We start from the raw sequence: 15,967 nt of genomic DNA on the forward strand, positions 1-15,967 counted from the left end.
CAGCAATGATGTTGAATGATTGTACACATGTGAATTTGTCAAACCTATTCAGGTAATCTGATTGTGGAGGTGATATCAGCATGTTTAGACTTCTGGTCCTGTTTGCTGGAAAGGTGTGCATATTCTGAGTCACGTTGAAAGGACATCTTTTGGTTTTATTATGTATAATATATATATTACAGTGTTAGTTTACACCAATACTTTTGCAGGTTTTTCTCACTCTTACTTTCACTTTATTAAACTCTCAGACTTTATTTGGACCACAGGAAGCCAGAAGATACAAAAAGCTTGATTCATTGGTGTGAAACATACAAACATAGGCCGTGATATTATATTCTTTGGACAACTTTTAGAGTTCAACAGTGTTATGGAAAATAACATCAGTTATCAGACTATTAGATGAAGACATTCAAAACAGAAGTTATTTACAGTTATATCACCTTGGAGGAAACTTATATTCTTTTTATTCTCTCTACTGTGGATGGGTGATGTAATTTCATGTCATGTTTTTTCTAAATCTATCAGCCACTTTCATTAAACACATGCCTCATCAGAAACACATGACCTTCTTCAAACCCACCAGACTCAAACTTTCAACTTTCACCAGGCCTGGTATCTGGCTTTACACAACTGTGTGATAGTGTGACACACAGTACGTTCAAAGTTTGGACACACCTTCTCAGTCAGTGCTTTCCTTTTTCTTCTTTTCTACACTGTAGAACCACTGAAGACATCAAACTATGAAATTCACACATGGAGTTATGTGGTGAACAAACCATCAGTTGTGTTGTGATTCATGTTGGTAAGAACCGCTCAACAAAGTTAAGACATGAAGCTCAACAACTTTGGATTTGAATTTGTCTTCAAGCGCAGACAGAAAAAAAACATATATTGCAGTTACTTCATTGAGAAACGATTTTCTTTTTATTGGTGTCCTGTGGGCAGGTGATGGCATATTTCATGTCATGAAGGAATCATTTTCTCTGTAACACACCTTAGCACGTTAGCAGTTAGCTGTACACTAAAACAAACTCGTTCTCTTAAAGGTGACGAGTTGCTCCATAACTGTCTTTACTAAGCTCAGTTCCTCCTTGTTCTTCCTAACAACCTCACAGACTCATGAAAACTGAAAAATCATTTAACCGACAACAACAAAGTCAAAGTCAAGTTAACTTTATTGCAGCTATGCTGACCCTCCTCCTCCCATGTCTGAAGATTAAACAGTTCTATAACAGCCAAAAACATTTGAATGAATTCTTTAGTTTTTGTCTTGAATGAAATGACTGAACACCTTGCAGAGAGAACTAAACTTAAAGTCACGAATATTTATGTTACTGAGAAAGCCACCGTCTGCAGGGACTAAAGATGCACACGATTATATTTGAAATCCTGCAGGTCAAAGTCCCAGGTTATTATTTTGATATCATGAAATGCAGCTTTCTTTTGCTACACTCAGTCTGAGTCAGCCTGACTCATTAGGTGTTCGAAATAGTCTTCTCCAGAGTCAATCATGCTTTTCAGGCTGTCCAGATTCAGTGAGTCAATGTCACGGTCCACCTTGTTTTCTTCATGGTAGTTTTCACAGGAAGATGCAGTTCATAGGGATGCCCACCGTATCATGAACAGCTCCATCTACATTTTAAAAAGAAATCACAACAATCTCAGTTCACAAATTTAAGGAAGCCCTGAGCGGTCGTGCATGTAGTATTTTCACGAATGAATGTATGTGATTCAAGGAATGTTTCCAGTCAAACATACCGTTGCCTTCACTTTCTTGAGCTTGTAGACGTTCTTTACATCTTCTTTGATTTCAGGACAGACCTCATCAATTTTGGTGATAATGACCAGTTGAGGAATTCCTGTCAGGAGAACAGAAAACTACTGAGACCTGTGACTGACATTATGGAATATACAAATGAAGCTACAGCAGGTGACAGTTGATACTCGTTCATTTGGACCAAATTAGTTATTATTATCATATTTTATTATTATTATTATTATTATTATTGAAACAGATCTTACCCAGGTCACTGGTTCCTTCCTGATTTCCACAATCTTCTGCACAAACATCCCTGAATGTTAGCTACCGGTGGACCGGACAAAACACAAACCAGGACATGGACTTTGTCATGTCAGTCGGGCTGTTGTTGTGAATTGCTCACCTCTGACACTTAGACACAGGATTGAAACTGGAACAAATTTAATCTGGTTATCAAACAAGTAGGTCCGAAGAGCAATCTGATGGTCAACCAGACATTAGGAATGTGCTCAAAACAGCAGACTCGTTATACAGGTGTTTGTACCTTGTTAATACAGGTGGTGTACTCTTTAACACGTGTGTACCTCGTAATACAGGTGTTGTACTCTTACAGTGTTACCTGTTCATACCAGGTGTGTACCTCCTTAATAAGGTGTTGTACCTTCATTAATTACAGGTGTGTTGTTCGTTACTTACAGGTGTGTACCTCGTTAGTATTTAAACAGTTGAGTGAGTCAGAGAAAATGTTTCTGCAGACTAAAGGTGGACTGATGTGGACTGAAGAGAATATTCCGTGAGATAAAAACATGTTGTTCATTGATCACATACCATCTCTGTTCCCCATTTGGACTTTTGGCTTTAACTGGGGTTACTGAAATGTTTGAACATCCTCCATCAGCTGTGCAGGTGGGCTGATACGGAGCGAGCTAAATGTGAAGTTAGGGGCCAACCTGTCCATGGAACATCTGTGCAGCAGTAGTCACTACAAGACTTAACCACTGAACCATACCATGGTGTAATATTGTTAATTAAATGACAGCTGTGTATGTACCGTGTGTAAATAATTAACTCAAAAAATAAAAACACATTTGTGTAAAACTTTTCTGTGAAGTTTGCAGAGACAGAAGAAACTGTACCGTGTAATCATCCTTCACACGTCCCTCAGAGCCAGTTTGTGTCGTCCACAAGGACCCCTTTGACTTCCCGCCATGATGTCATTGAAGACAAAAGGGTAAAAGGATCTTGACCTTTTTTGGATCTTGTAGGTCTTGTACTATAAACACAATAAACAATAGACAAACAGACCTGTCAATACTCGGCTAGGTACCCAACACACTTTTTTTTTGTAGTTTCTATATGACATAATAATTTGGGATGTTTTCAACACACAATTAAGTCATCTAGTACCTCTTTTGTAAAAGACGCGGCATCGCGCATGCTGCCCGCAAAGCCTGCTTATAATTCTGCCTTTTAGACACTTTGGACAGAGTTGATGAAACTGGACTTTCCAGCTCCACCGGTCCATGAAGAAGAATCTGAGTTTCTGTCCTTCAGTCTCAGGTTTGTAGTCCTTCACGTACTGCAGAGCTCTCATGTCTGTCTGTTCAGAGAAGGGAACATTACATTACAGACTCAACTGTATTTTACAGCCAGTTTCCATTTCTGTTTGATGCCCAGATGTCAGACAACAACTGGAAGTGAATCAGGATGTCACTGAATCACGACGAGTACATTGTGTTTGAAAGATTTGGTTGAAAAAGGTCACTAGAAGGTGGAGACACACTCACCCCCAGTCTATGTCCTCCATGGTTGTGAGGAACTGACAAATGATACATGATGATGATACATGTTCAGATGAGACAAAAAAACACACAGACATCATGCAACAATGTGGAATTTACACTGAAACACAACTGTTTTTATTTTTTTACTTACATGGCGAAGGAGCTTCAGGTTGTGACTCTGCTCCTCCCATGTCCGAATAATTAAAAGTTCATGACCTTTAGATTACCACATTACTCCAAACTCTGAACTGGTACTGTGTGTCACACTGTCACACACAGTTTGTAAAGTCAGATAACAGGCGGTGAAAGTGAAAGTTTGAGTCTGGTTTGAGAAGCATGTGATTCTGGTAAGTCCTGTTTGATGAAGTCAAAGTAACAGGAAGAGGGAGGGGACATACTCACATTATAAATAAGTCTGGCCACTGGTGTTCTGTCTTCATTCTTGTTCCAGCTCATCAAAGGTAGGCGTTTCTGTTGTTACTTGCCACTCTTTGCTTCATGTTGTTATGCTTGTAAAACTGTTCATCAGTGAACAGAGAAGACACAGTAATATAATATATAATATATAATATATAATGTATAATATGGTTATTCATTTATAAAATGTCTGCAGCTGTTTGGTTTGTTTTAGCAGCACATTGAATGGACATAAGTATTGGACACACCTTTTCTGCCTTCATATGAATTACTTGAGCTGATGAAACAGATATTTACTGCATGCCAACACAACTGATGGTGTTTTACTCTGTTTACCACGAACACTGAAATCTTCTGTGGTCTAAAAGAAGTCAGTGTGTTCTGATGAGTCATGGTTTTAATGGCGTGGCTTGATTAGATTAAAATAACATGACATGAAATGTGACCTCACCCATCCACACGAGAGGAATAAAAAGAAATATAAGTTTCCAAGGTGATATAACTGTAATAATTCTGTTTGAATGTCTTCATCTAATAGTCTGATAACTGATGTTATTTTTCCATAACACTGTTAACTCTAAAAGTTTCCAAAGATAATATATCAGGCCTATGTTTGTAATGTTTCCACCCATGAATCAGCTTTTTGTATCTTCTGCTTCTGTGGTCCAAATAAAGTCTGAGAGTTTAATTCAAGTGAAAGTAAGAGTGAGAAATATTCTTCAAAGTAAAATAGATAAAAGTTTTTGTGTTTGACTGAAATAAATTCTTTTCATTTGTTGCAGGATATTTTTTATTAATTAGTATAAATCTTTACTGCCAACAATGTTGTGTTGAAATATTATTCACTGACTTCACACTGTCTCTGCCAACGTGTTCAGTCATTTCATTCTAAAACAAAAACTAAATTCATTCAAATGTGTTTGACTGTTTATAGAACTGTTTAATTCTTCAGACATGGGAGGAGGAGGGTCCAAAACTCCACCACCTCAACGTCGTTCATCTCCCCCCCCTCCACGTCCTTCTCCATGTAAGCAAAAAATAAAAACAGTTGTTATTCATGTAAATTCCACATTGTTGCATGATGTCTGTGTGTTTTCTTTGGTCTCATCTGAACATGTATCATCATCATGTATCATTTGTCAGTTTTCAGCAAACCATGGAGGGACATAGACTGGGGGTGAGTGTGTCTCCACCTTCTATGTGACCTTTTTCAACCAAATCTTTCACAGCACAAATGTACTCGTCGTGATTCAGTGACATCCTGATTCACTTCCCAGTTGTTGTCTGACATCTGGGCATCAAACAGAAAATGGAAACTGGCTGTAAAATTACAGTTGAGTCTGTAATGTAATGTTTCCTTCTCTGAACAGAGACAATCAGAGAGCTCTGCAGTACGTGAAGGACTACAAACCTGAGACTGAGGACAGGAACTCAGGTTCTTCTTCATGGACCGGTTGGAGCTGGAAAGTCCAGTTTCATCAACTCTGTCCAAAGTGTCTTGCAAGGCAAAATTTCCACACGGGCAGGGGTGGACAACATGGGCGCTGACGACTCTTTTACCAAAAAGGTACGAGAAGAATGTTTGATCATGTTGATAAAGAAAACATCCAAGTTCATTTTGTCATAGAAGTAACAAAGTTGGGACTAGTTTTTCTGTATCCGCTTGAGACCCGATGCGTCTGATTTTTGCAATGTTACGTAGATTCAAAGGTTTGGGTCCAATTACAAGAACATCCGTTTGTCTGAATTTAACATCAGAAAATTGTAGTCATCCAACTTTTTATATCCTTAAGGCATGTTTGGAGTTTAGTTAACTGATTGGCTTGATCAATAAATATAATCATCATGTCATCGGCATAACAATGAAAGTTAAGAGTGATCCTAATAATGTTCCCTAAGGAAGCTATATAAACTAAATAGAAGTGGTCCTAGTACAGAACCTTGTGGGACTCCATGACAAACTTTGGTATGTATGGAGGATTCATCATTGATATGAACAAACTGAGATCGATCTGAAAAACAAGATTAAACCAGCTTAGTGCGGTTCCTTTAATGCCAGTTAGATGTTCAAGTTCTCTTGTGTCACTATTTTAAAATCCAGACTCGTAGAAGCTGGTTTATGAAATAATTCATGTTGCACTATTTTTTTTTCTTTTAAATAACTAAAACCGTTTCTAGTTCTCTGTAAGTCTTGAGAAATGTTCAGATCTCTTTATGTGTTCTCATTAATGTTGAATGGTTTTTTTTTTTCTTTGCATGATTGAAATTTAAAGGGCAGGAAGCAGAGACATTCTCATGGTGTTTTACACCTGGCCTGTCACAAACAAACTGTGACACATTGACTCATTTAGTTTGGTTTGTTCAGGCTGTCAGTTTAACTCAGGTACAGAGCATACAACCAGACCTAGACCGCCTAAAGAAGAAGGTCTTGGTCTGGTTCCAGTCTGGTGCTGTCTATAGTGTGAATGTAAAGCAGATCAACCACAGGATGTGGTGATCATTTTACATAAAAATCGATACAGTGGTCTCAGTTCCGTGCGCACTATGAATCAAACAATACACAATTATATATATTTTTTATCAACTTCTGACGAAGTGCTAGTTGCTATTTCTTTTTAATATATACTCTGGGATGGGTGATTTATCAGATGCATTTATTTTATTGTTATTTTTATAAGGTGCTGTTTTTGTTTTACTTCTAAGTATGCACAGCAGAACATTAGGCAGGTGTAGCTGCACCAGATACATTATATTTAATTTAAAAACTACTTTTGAGTTGAAACAAATGTTGGTAATTTCAATAAACTACAAGTTAAAAAAGGCATGGAAATTTTGTGTATCGTTACACCCCTAATAAATAAATAAATAAATAAATATATAATTCTATCCGAGTATTGACAGGTCTGTTTGTCTATTGTTTATTGTGTTTTATAGTACAAGACCTACAAGATCCGAAAAGAAGGTCCAAGATCCTTTTACCATTTTGTCTTCAATGACATCATGGGTCTGGAAATCAAAGGGGTCCTTGTGGACGACATCAAACTGGCTTTGAGGGGACATGTGAAGGATGATTACACGGTAAAGTTTCTGCAAACTTTACAGAATGTTTTTACAAGTTTTTAAATATTTATTCATACTGTACTGTATATCACAGCTGTCATCTAACCTGATTTAAATTTGTTTTCCAGTTCAATCCTGTGTCTAAGTTGTCAGACCAAAATGAACAATTCTACAACAAATCTCCGACTGACAATGACAAAGTCCATGTCCTGGTTTGTGTTGTTCCTGCCAACACGGTAGCTGACATTAAAGATGAAGTTGTGCGGAAGATGCGGGAAATCAGGATGGAAGCCAGTGACCTGGGTAAGAGCAGAAATCTGTTCATCATAATAATAATTGAGTATCAAACAGTCACCTGGGGTGTCGTTTAGCTCAGTGGGTTCGAATCCAACCTGTGACTGTTTCCTGCATGTCATTCCCCATCTCTCTCTCTCTCTCTCTCCACAGTCCTGTCACTCTTGAGCTGTCTCTGTCAAATAAAGTACAAAAAAAAACAACAACAAGAAAACTGTCACCTGCTGTAGCTTCATTTGTATTTTCCATAATGTCAGTCACAGGTCTCAGTAGTTTTCTGTTCTCCTGACAGGAATTCCTCAAATGGCCGTTATCACCAAAATTGATGAGGTCTGTCCTGAAATCAAAGAAGATGTAAAGAACGTCTACAAGCTCAAGGCTGTGAAGGCAAAGGTATGTTTGACTGGAAACTTTCCTAAAATCACAGCCAAACTAAGTTATACAGTCAGAATGTTTTTATGAGCGTGCATTTACACAGGATCACGGCAACTGGTTGTGGTGGAGTGCAGTGGGGGGGGGTGTCACTAGTAGGCTCGGCGCGTGACATCATTTTGGTGGCATTACCGTCTCAAACCAGAAGGTGCCAGTAATGAGCCCAAATCTGTTCCCGCCAAGAACAGAGAAGAAGAAGAAGACGCCCATAAGAACTTTGACCCAGAGCTTTTCCTTCATTTCCTGTCCGTGAACCAAAACAGATGGATCCCAACGTGAAGAAGCTTCTAGGTACTGGGTAGATTGTAGCAGTTAGTCTCTCCATCATTGCTACTCGAATGCAAAATGTTTACGCTCCATGAGAAACAAGGTTTTTCTTCCTGTCTTCCCGTGGGTGTCTTCCCGTGGGTGTCTTTCTGTGGGTGTCTTCCTGTGGGTGTCTTCCCGTGGGTGTCTTCCCGTGGGTGTCTTCCCGTGGGTGTCTTCCAGTTTGACTTCTTTTTTGATTGGTTTGTAGAACGTGACATGTGGCTCCGGTTTCCCAAAAGTTGAATCTGGCTCAGCTTCTCAGTTTCTGCTGTTTTTTGCGGAAACCCCTGCGTTGTGGACTGCCGGTGCAGAAACGCACGACCCTCCACTGAAATGAATTGAAAGACCTCCATGTTTGCCACGGCGCCTGATCCTGTCTGAACCAATGCTTATACTGATTCTGATACACAAACTAATTCAGATCTGTAGTCAAAGTTAAAATCCAGTCTATTGTCTCATCTGTGTACACCTGAAGAATTCATACATGAAGTAGCCATGGTTGTTGGATTGTCATCACTGTTGTTACTGAAATTGTTGGACACAGACTCTTAATTGTGACAATAGAAAGTTGTTGCGCATCTTGCTTTGAACAGAAAGTTTGGCCTGATTCTTTAATAAGGTCAGTTTGGGTCCAATAGATCGGATCAATGCAGTGAGAACAAAAACTTCTGATCTGTAATTTGTGAACTGAGATGTTGTGATTTCTTTTTTAAATGTAGATGGAGGAGTTCAGTGTAAAGGTGGGCATCCCTATGAACTGCATCTTCCCTGTGAAGAACTACCATGAAGAAATTGACCTGAACCATGACACTGACTCACTGATCCTGAGCTCCCTGAAAAGCATCATTGATGCTGGAGACGAGTTCCTCGACGAACTTAGTCAGTGACTCAGACTGATATGTTGAAATATAAAAAAGTTGCATTTTATGATACCAAAATAATAATTTGCAACTTTGACCTGCAGGATTTCAAATACAATCTTGTGCATGATTTTAACTTTTACATATTTAACATATTTATAACTCTATAACTGTTATTTTTCCATCCATTGTTGAAACCCAAAAGTTTACAGAGATAATATATCAGGCTTATGTTGTAATGTTTCACCCAATGTAGTTTCAGTTGGAACACAATAAATCAGCCCTTTGTGATTATTATTACCATTAAAATGTCTGGACACACCTTCTCGTGTCTTTATTTTTGTTCTTTTCTACATTGTAGATTAACACTGAACACATGTGGAATTATGTGGTAAACAGTCAAAGTTTAGACAAAGCAAAATACACTGATCAGTCAATCAAACAATCAGCAATTGGGTAATACCAAATATTGACAATGTCAGGATATGACACTTGTATTCTTATACTCTTCCAACGTGCCTTCAGGGAGTTTCTGTCTTTGCATTGCAAAGTTAATACAGTGAAATATGAAAACAGCAGCATGAAGTCACTGTGAAATAAGAGACCAGAAAGACCCAGAGCGCTCATTCATCATTCTTTGAATATATTTCAAATCATTCACAGTTTATCAAAGCACAGGAAATAAAGTCATGAACTTTGTATTTTAGATCATTTAATTGAAGACATCAACAGTCAGAAATATACATCTGTGATTCTTTTCTTGTAAATCAAAAATATCTCGACATAATCCACCCTGTGTTTTTAATTCATGGATGCTGACCCACAATGCATCATGGGAAGTGATGGGAGTGTGCCAACGTGTTGGATTCATTGGTTGTTTTTTATCTTCATAAAAGTTTTTTCATTCATTCATTTTTACTAATGCCACATAATCATCATGAGTAAACAGCGAGACTCTTACTGCCAAAGAGTCTGTAGGGAGGACTGACCAGGTCGAGGCGACTCTTAGCTCTAAATGAATAGAAAAACATGACAGCCACATTAATGCTGTGTGGGATGTTTCTGTTCTCTAGAATTCTGCTCGGGTGTTTTTATGTCCGAGTCACTGGCTTTCTAATGACCTGACTAGTCTCTCTCTACAAACAAATGGACACAAACCAGAGGAAACCTCTTGGTGTCACTATTTTGAAATCCAGACTCAGACGTAGAAGCTGGTTCATGAAACCTGCACTGCCCATTTTTACCACTAGATGTCAGTGTCACAGTGTTACATGTTGCTCTTTTAAACACCTGAAACTGTTTCTAGTTCTCTGTAAGTTAAAGTCTTGAGAAATGTTCAGATCTCTTTATGTGTTCTCATTAATGTTGGATTTTTCTTTCATTTAGTTTGGTTTGTTCAGGCTGTCAGTTTAACTCAGGTACAGAGCATACAACCAGGCCTGGAGCGCCTAAAGAAGAAGGTCTTAGTCTGGTTCCAAATGGACTCTGGTGCTGTCTATAGTGTGAATGTAAAGCAAATCAACCACAGGATTTTGTGGTCATACATATGGGGTTTTAGCATAAATTCCTAAATATCAACTAATGAATGAGAACACAAACACAAAAACAGAGCAGAAATAAAAGGTAACAAATGGTGACCGCTGACCAAGCGTCTGTTTTTGACGTGTTGGAAGTCAGAGCAAGTTGGACGAGGTCCAGCAGTTTCAAGCAGATATCTCATTGTTATATTATTATTAGTATTATAATGCCTCACCATCAGAGCTGCTTACCAGCGGATGCTTAAATATGGTGGCCCTGAGAGCTCAATATACTGCATTGAAAGAAAACATGAATCTAGAAAGTATGAGCAGATTACAAAAAGAATTCAAATGTGCAGCATTCAGTAAAAATGCTCCAAGAAACAATCAAATCTTAAATCAAGTTTATTTGACAGATACAGACACACACATTACAGTTATCTCTTCTCTGTACTGTGGGCATGTGATGTCACATATTTCATGTCATTTTAATGTAATCAAACCACAGCGACAGTAAACACTAAAGAAACAAATTAACTGACTTTTTAAGTGCTAAACTGGAAGTCATTCATATTAAAGTCATTTTCAAAAAGTGATGAAATCATACAAAAGATTGTATTTAAAATCTTGCAGCTCAAAGTTGCAGATTATAGCAGACTGTAGCCTTTCTGTGTTTAAACATTTCCACCTGGAGATTCAGACTGACTCTTTCTGTAGTTCAGGCAGTCTTCTCTAGAGTCAATGATGTTTTTCAGGGAGCTCAGGATCAGTGAGTCAATGTCACGGTTCAGGTCGATTTCTTCATGGTAGTTCTTCACAGGGAAGATGCAGTTCATAGGGATGCCCACCTTTACACTGAGCTCCTCCATCTACATTTAAAAAGGAATCATCGAAACATATCAGTTAAATTACAAAATTACAAAAATTACAAAATTACAGATCAGAAGCTTCAGATCTGATGATCAGGCTAAACTTGCTATGCAAAACAAGATTTGCAACTTCCACAACTTCCAACAATTTTAGTAACAATAATAATGACAATCCAATAATCACAGCTACGTCAGGTAGGAATTTTTACAGTTACAATTTCAACTGTGATTCCAGGAAAGTTTCCAGTCAAACATACCTTTGCCTTCACAGCCTTGAGCTTGTAGACAGTCTTTACATCTTCTTTGATTTCAGCACAGACCTCATCAATTTTGGTGATAACGGCCAGTTGAGGAATTCCTGTCAGGAGAACAGAAAACTACTGAGACCTGTGACTGACATTATGGAAAATACAAATGAAGCTACAGATTATGATTTCTGTTATTTTATTCTTTAAAAAGATTTCTGCTCTTACCCAGGTCACTGGCTTCCTTCCTGATTTCCCGAATCTTCTGCACAACTTCATCAGTAATTAGAGATACTGTGTTGGCAGGAACAACACAAACCAGGACATGGACTTTGTCATTGTCAGTTGGGTTGTTGTTGTAGAATTGATCACCTTCTGACAACTTAGACTCAGGATTGAACTGGAAAACAAATTTAAATCCAGTTAAATGACAGCTGCAACATGAATAAATAAATAAATCTATAATTAGCTATTTACAAAGCAGCAGCTGTACCCTGTAACCATCCTTCACATGTCCCCTCAGAGCCAGTTTGACATCGTCCACGAGGACACCTTTGTCTTTGTCCAAACCCATGATGTCATTGAAGACAAAAGGGTAAAAGGAATTTTGGTCCTTTGGTCCTTTTTCAATCTTGTAGGTCTTGTACTATAAAACACATAAGGAGAAAAGTGCAGTTATTGTGATCAATACAGAGCAAAATTCAAACTGTCTCTCTGTCGTCTGTCTCTGCCTGATCACCTCACAATCAACCAGACAACCCCTGCTACATAAAATCCCGGCTCAAGTCTTCCAGATTATTCAGTCTCCCTCATGTTACAGACCATAGAATAATTGCTAATAAAATAAGAGGAAGTTGATGGAGTTTATCTGAAGTAGTTCTGTCACGGTCGCCTGTTTTCATATTTTATTGTTGTCTTACAATATGTTTTATTTATTTCACAGTGACTTCATCCTGCTGTTTTGTTATTTCACCTCATTTACTTTGTAATACAAAAACAGAAACTCCATAAAGGCACTTTGGACCCTTTGTAAAGAGTATAATAATACAAGTAACAATAATGCATAGTGTTTTATTGTAAAGCTACTATATGACAAAATTAATTTGGATGTTTTCTTTATCAACACAATCAAAACTTTTCCTCGTACGTCTTTGGTAAACGAATCATGAGAGATGTTGTCCGCGAAAGCCTGTCTGTAAATTCTGCTGTTGAAGACACTTTGGACAGAGTTGATGAAACTGGACTTTCCAGCTCCAACCGGTCCATGAAGAAGAATCCTGAGTTCCTGTCCTTCAATCTCAGGTTTGTAGTCCTTCACGTACTGCAGAGCTCTCTGATTGTCTCTGTTCAGAGAAGGAAACATTACATTACAGACTCAACTGTAATTTTACAGCCAGTTTCCATTTTCTGTTTGATGCCCAGATGTCAGACAACAACTGGGAAGTGAATCAGGATGTCACTGAATCACGACGAGTACATTTGTGCTGTGAAAGATTTGGTTGAAAAAGGTCACATAGAAGGTGGAGACACACTCACCCCCAGTCTATGTCCCTCCATGCTGTGCTGAGAACTGACAAATGATACATGATGATGATACATGTTCAGATGAGACCAAAGAAAACACACAGACATCATGCAACAATGTGGAATTTACATGAATAACAACTGTTTTTATTTTTTACTTACATGACCCTCCTCCTCCCATGTCTGAAGAATTAAACAGTTCTATAAACAGTCAAACACATTTGAATGAATTCTTTTGTTTTTGTCTTAGACTGAACATGTTGGCAGAGACGGTGTGAAGTCAGTGAATAATATTTCAACACAACATTGTTGGCAGTAAATATTCAATATTAAGAATTCAGGTATAAAATGTTGAAAGAAATTTTGTTTTTGCCTCAAAACCAAAAATCTCGGTTATAGATTACACTGGGGAACAATTTGAAAAAAAATTCTGTTGAGTTAGATTTTTATGCTGATTCCTAGTTTGTAGTTTTTTCTAGCACGTCAAGTTTTTGAACTTACCCTCCAGATCAGCAAAGTTCCTCTGATCAGCTGTATAAGACTCGCCAGCTGATCATGATTGGACTCATCTGCAGCTACGAGGCAGCTGGTTTGTGCCGTCACATTGAGACAGTGAGAGGTGTGTGCAGCTCCCAATAGGTCAGTACTGTCAATATCTGCACACAGAGAGCTGGCATAGTAGAATGAAGAGGATCTGTGCTGACTTTTCTTTTCACCTTGTAACCGTGGACACACCGTTGTAAGTTCTATTTGGTTTGATGCTGTTTTTGTAGTTTTCAAAGCTTGTAACTTTTCCATCTTAGTGTTTGATTTCCATAGGTATATATTTCCTTTGTTCAGATCATGTCTGCTCCTGCTACTTCTCGTCGTAAACGCCTAAACAACCCTGACTCCTTTTGCTATATTTGTGCTAGTTTCACCATTCCAAGTTAGAGGGCAAACATCAGTGCATTTGTCAAACAAGCATATTTTGCATATTTTAAAGTCAAACTCAAGACAAGCCATGGGCCCCTCACAAAGTGTGCAAGCAGTGTGTCGAGAGTTTACGGATGTGGATCAAAGGAACATGTGAAAAGTTGGCATTTGGTATCCCCATGGTTTGGCGAGAGCAAAAAGATCATTGCACAGACTCTTACTTTGGTTTAGTGAAAACAAGCACATATCTGTTAAGAACAGTATTTTTGATATTTCTTTAAGAAAACAGGGATCCTATAGTTCAAAAACTTGACGTGATAGAGAAAAACTGAGATCAGTTTTGGATTCTGCACCCAAAAATTAACTCAACAAAAACTGTGTTTTTTTTTTTTATAATTCAATATGCTGAGAGAGCATACCAAACAGCTACAGCTGAAGCTTAGAACAGGATAACTACATGTCTCTAAAAGTTTTTATGATATCATATTTCTTTATCTTCTCTGTTCACTGGTGAACAGTTTTACAAGCATAACAACATGAAGCAAAGATGTGACAGTAACAACAGAAACGTCCTACCTTTGATGAGCTGGAACAAGAATGAAGACAGAACACCAGTGGACAGACTTATTTATAATGTGAGTATGTCCATCACAGTTGCTGTTCCTTTGACATTGAATACAAACAGGACGTAGCAGAAATCAGCTGACTTTCTTCAAACCACAGAAGGCCTGTTATCTGTTTGAACAGTCATTGTTACTTTATTGGCACACAGTACAGTTCAAAGTTTGGACACACCTTCTCAGTCAGTGCTTTCCTTATTTCTTCTTTTCTACACTGTAGAACCACTGAAGACATCAAACTATGAAATAACACACATGGAGCTGCTACCTTACCGTGGTGGAGGGGTTTGCGTGTTTCAATGATCCTAGGAGCTATGTTGTCGGGGGCTTTATGCCCCTGGTAGGGTCACCCAAGGCAAACAGGTCCTAGGTGAGGGTCCTCACCTAGGACCTGTATGTTGGGGTTCACCCCGGTGGACGAGAGGGTAGCCTCCCTTCGCCTTCGGGTGGGGGGACGGGTCCTGACTGTCGTCTGTACCCACCCTTTTTGGAGTCTTTAGAGGGGGTGCTGGAGAGCGCTCCCTCTGGGGACTCCCTCGTTCTCCTGGGGGACTTCAGTGCTCACGTGGGCGGTGACAGTGAGACCTGGAGGGGCGTGATTGGGAGGAACGGCCCCCCTGATCTGAACCTGAGCGGTGTTCTGTTATTGGACTTCTGTGTTCGTCATGGACTGTCCATGACAAACACCATGTTCAAGCATAAGTGTGTTCATATGTGCACTTGGCACCAGGACACCCTTGGCCGCAGTTCGATGATCGACTTTGTGGTCGTGTCGTCAGACTTGCGGCCACATGTTTTGGACACTCGGGTGAAGAGAGGGGCAGAGCTGTCAACTGATCACCACCTGGTGGTGAGTTGGCTCCGATGGTGGGGGAGGATGGCGGTCAGACCTCGCAGGCCCAAACGTTCTGTGCGGGTTTGCTGGGAACGTCTGGCTGAATCTCCTGTCAGAAAGAGCTTCAATTCCTACCTCCGGGAGAGCTTCACTCACGTCCCGGGGGAGGCGGGGGACATTGAGTCCGAGTGGACCTTGTTCCGTTCCTCCATTGTCGAGGCGGCCGACCGGAGCTGTGGCCGTAAGGTGGTCGGTGCCTGTCGTGGCGGTGGCCCCCGAACCCGCTGGTGGACACCGGCGGTGAGGGATGCCGTCAAGCTGAAGAAGGAGGCCTACAGAACCTTTCTGGCCTGTGGGAGTCCTGAAGCAGCTGACGGGTATCGACATGCCAAGCGGAATGCGGCCTCGGCGGTTGCAGAGGCAAAAACTGGGGCGTGGGAGGAGTTCGATGAGGCCATGGAGAGCGACTTTCGAACGGCTTCGAGGAGGTTCTGGACCACCATCCGGCGGCTCAGGCGGGGGAAGCA

The 15,967-nt window shown here is 39.6% G+C and overlaps 1 protein-coding gene and 1 pseudogene across 3 annotated transcripts; one reads left to right on the forward strand and one right to left on the reverse strand.

The window, feature by feature from the left end:
* Positions 1-1,578: 1,578 nt before the first annotated feature.
* Positions 1,579-14,860, reverse strand: LOC104939859 (interferon-induced protein 44). 3 transcript variants are annotated; one of them, XM_027279314.1, is made up of 8 exons: positions 14,562-14,860; positions 13,233-13,271; positions 13,083-13,116; positions 12,694-12,889; positions 12,040-12,192; positions 11,775-11,946; positions 1,759-1,859; positions 1,579-1,632 (listed from the first exon to the last, which is right to left on the reverse strand). In XM_027279314.1, the coding sequence occupies exons 2-8, from the start codon at positions 13,249-13,251 to the stop codon at positions 1,597-1,599; spliced, it is 711 nt and encodes a 236-aa protein (XP_027135115.1). In that variant the 5' UTR covers positions 13,252-13,271; positions 14,562-14,860; the 3' UTR covers positions 1,579-1,596. The 3 variants fall into 3 exon arrangements, with proteins under 3 accessions (XP_027135115.1, XP_027135113.1, XP_027135114.1); XM_027279312.1 differs by lacking the exons at positions 1,579-1,632; positions 1,759-1,859 and adding exons at positions 9,103-11,301; positions 11,559-11,659; XM_027279313.1 differs by lacking the exons at positions 1,579-1,632; positions 1,759-1,859; positions 14,562-14,860 and adding exons at positions 9,103-11,301; positions 11,559-11,659 and having other exon boundaries at positions 13,233-13,304.
* Positions 4,841-9,237, forward strand: LOC104938879 (interferon-induced protein 44-like; annotated as a pseudogene).
* Positions 14,861-15,967: the final 1,107 nt, after the last annotated feature.

The sequence above is a fragment of the Larimichthys crocea genome, chromosome VI (genome assembly GCF_000972845.2).
Source record: "Larimichthys crocea isolate SSNF chromosome VI, L_crocea_2.0, whole genome shotgun sequence".
Taxonomy (NCBI): domain Eukaryota; kingdom Metazoa; phylum Chordata; class Actinopteri; family Sciaenidae; genus Larimichthys; species Larimichthys crocea.

Coding starts and splice junctions, on each gene's coding strand:
- LOC104939859 (XM_027279312.1), bottom strand. Junction 12,890..13,082: donor TGGAGGGACATAGACTGGGG/GTGAGTGTGTCT, acceptor TTCTCTGAACAG/AGACAATCAGAGAGCTCTGC. Junction 11,660..11,774: donor GAAGGAAGCCAGTGACCTGG/GTAAGAGCAGAA, acceptor TTCTCCTGACAG/GAATTCCTCAACTGGCCGTT.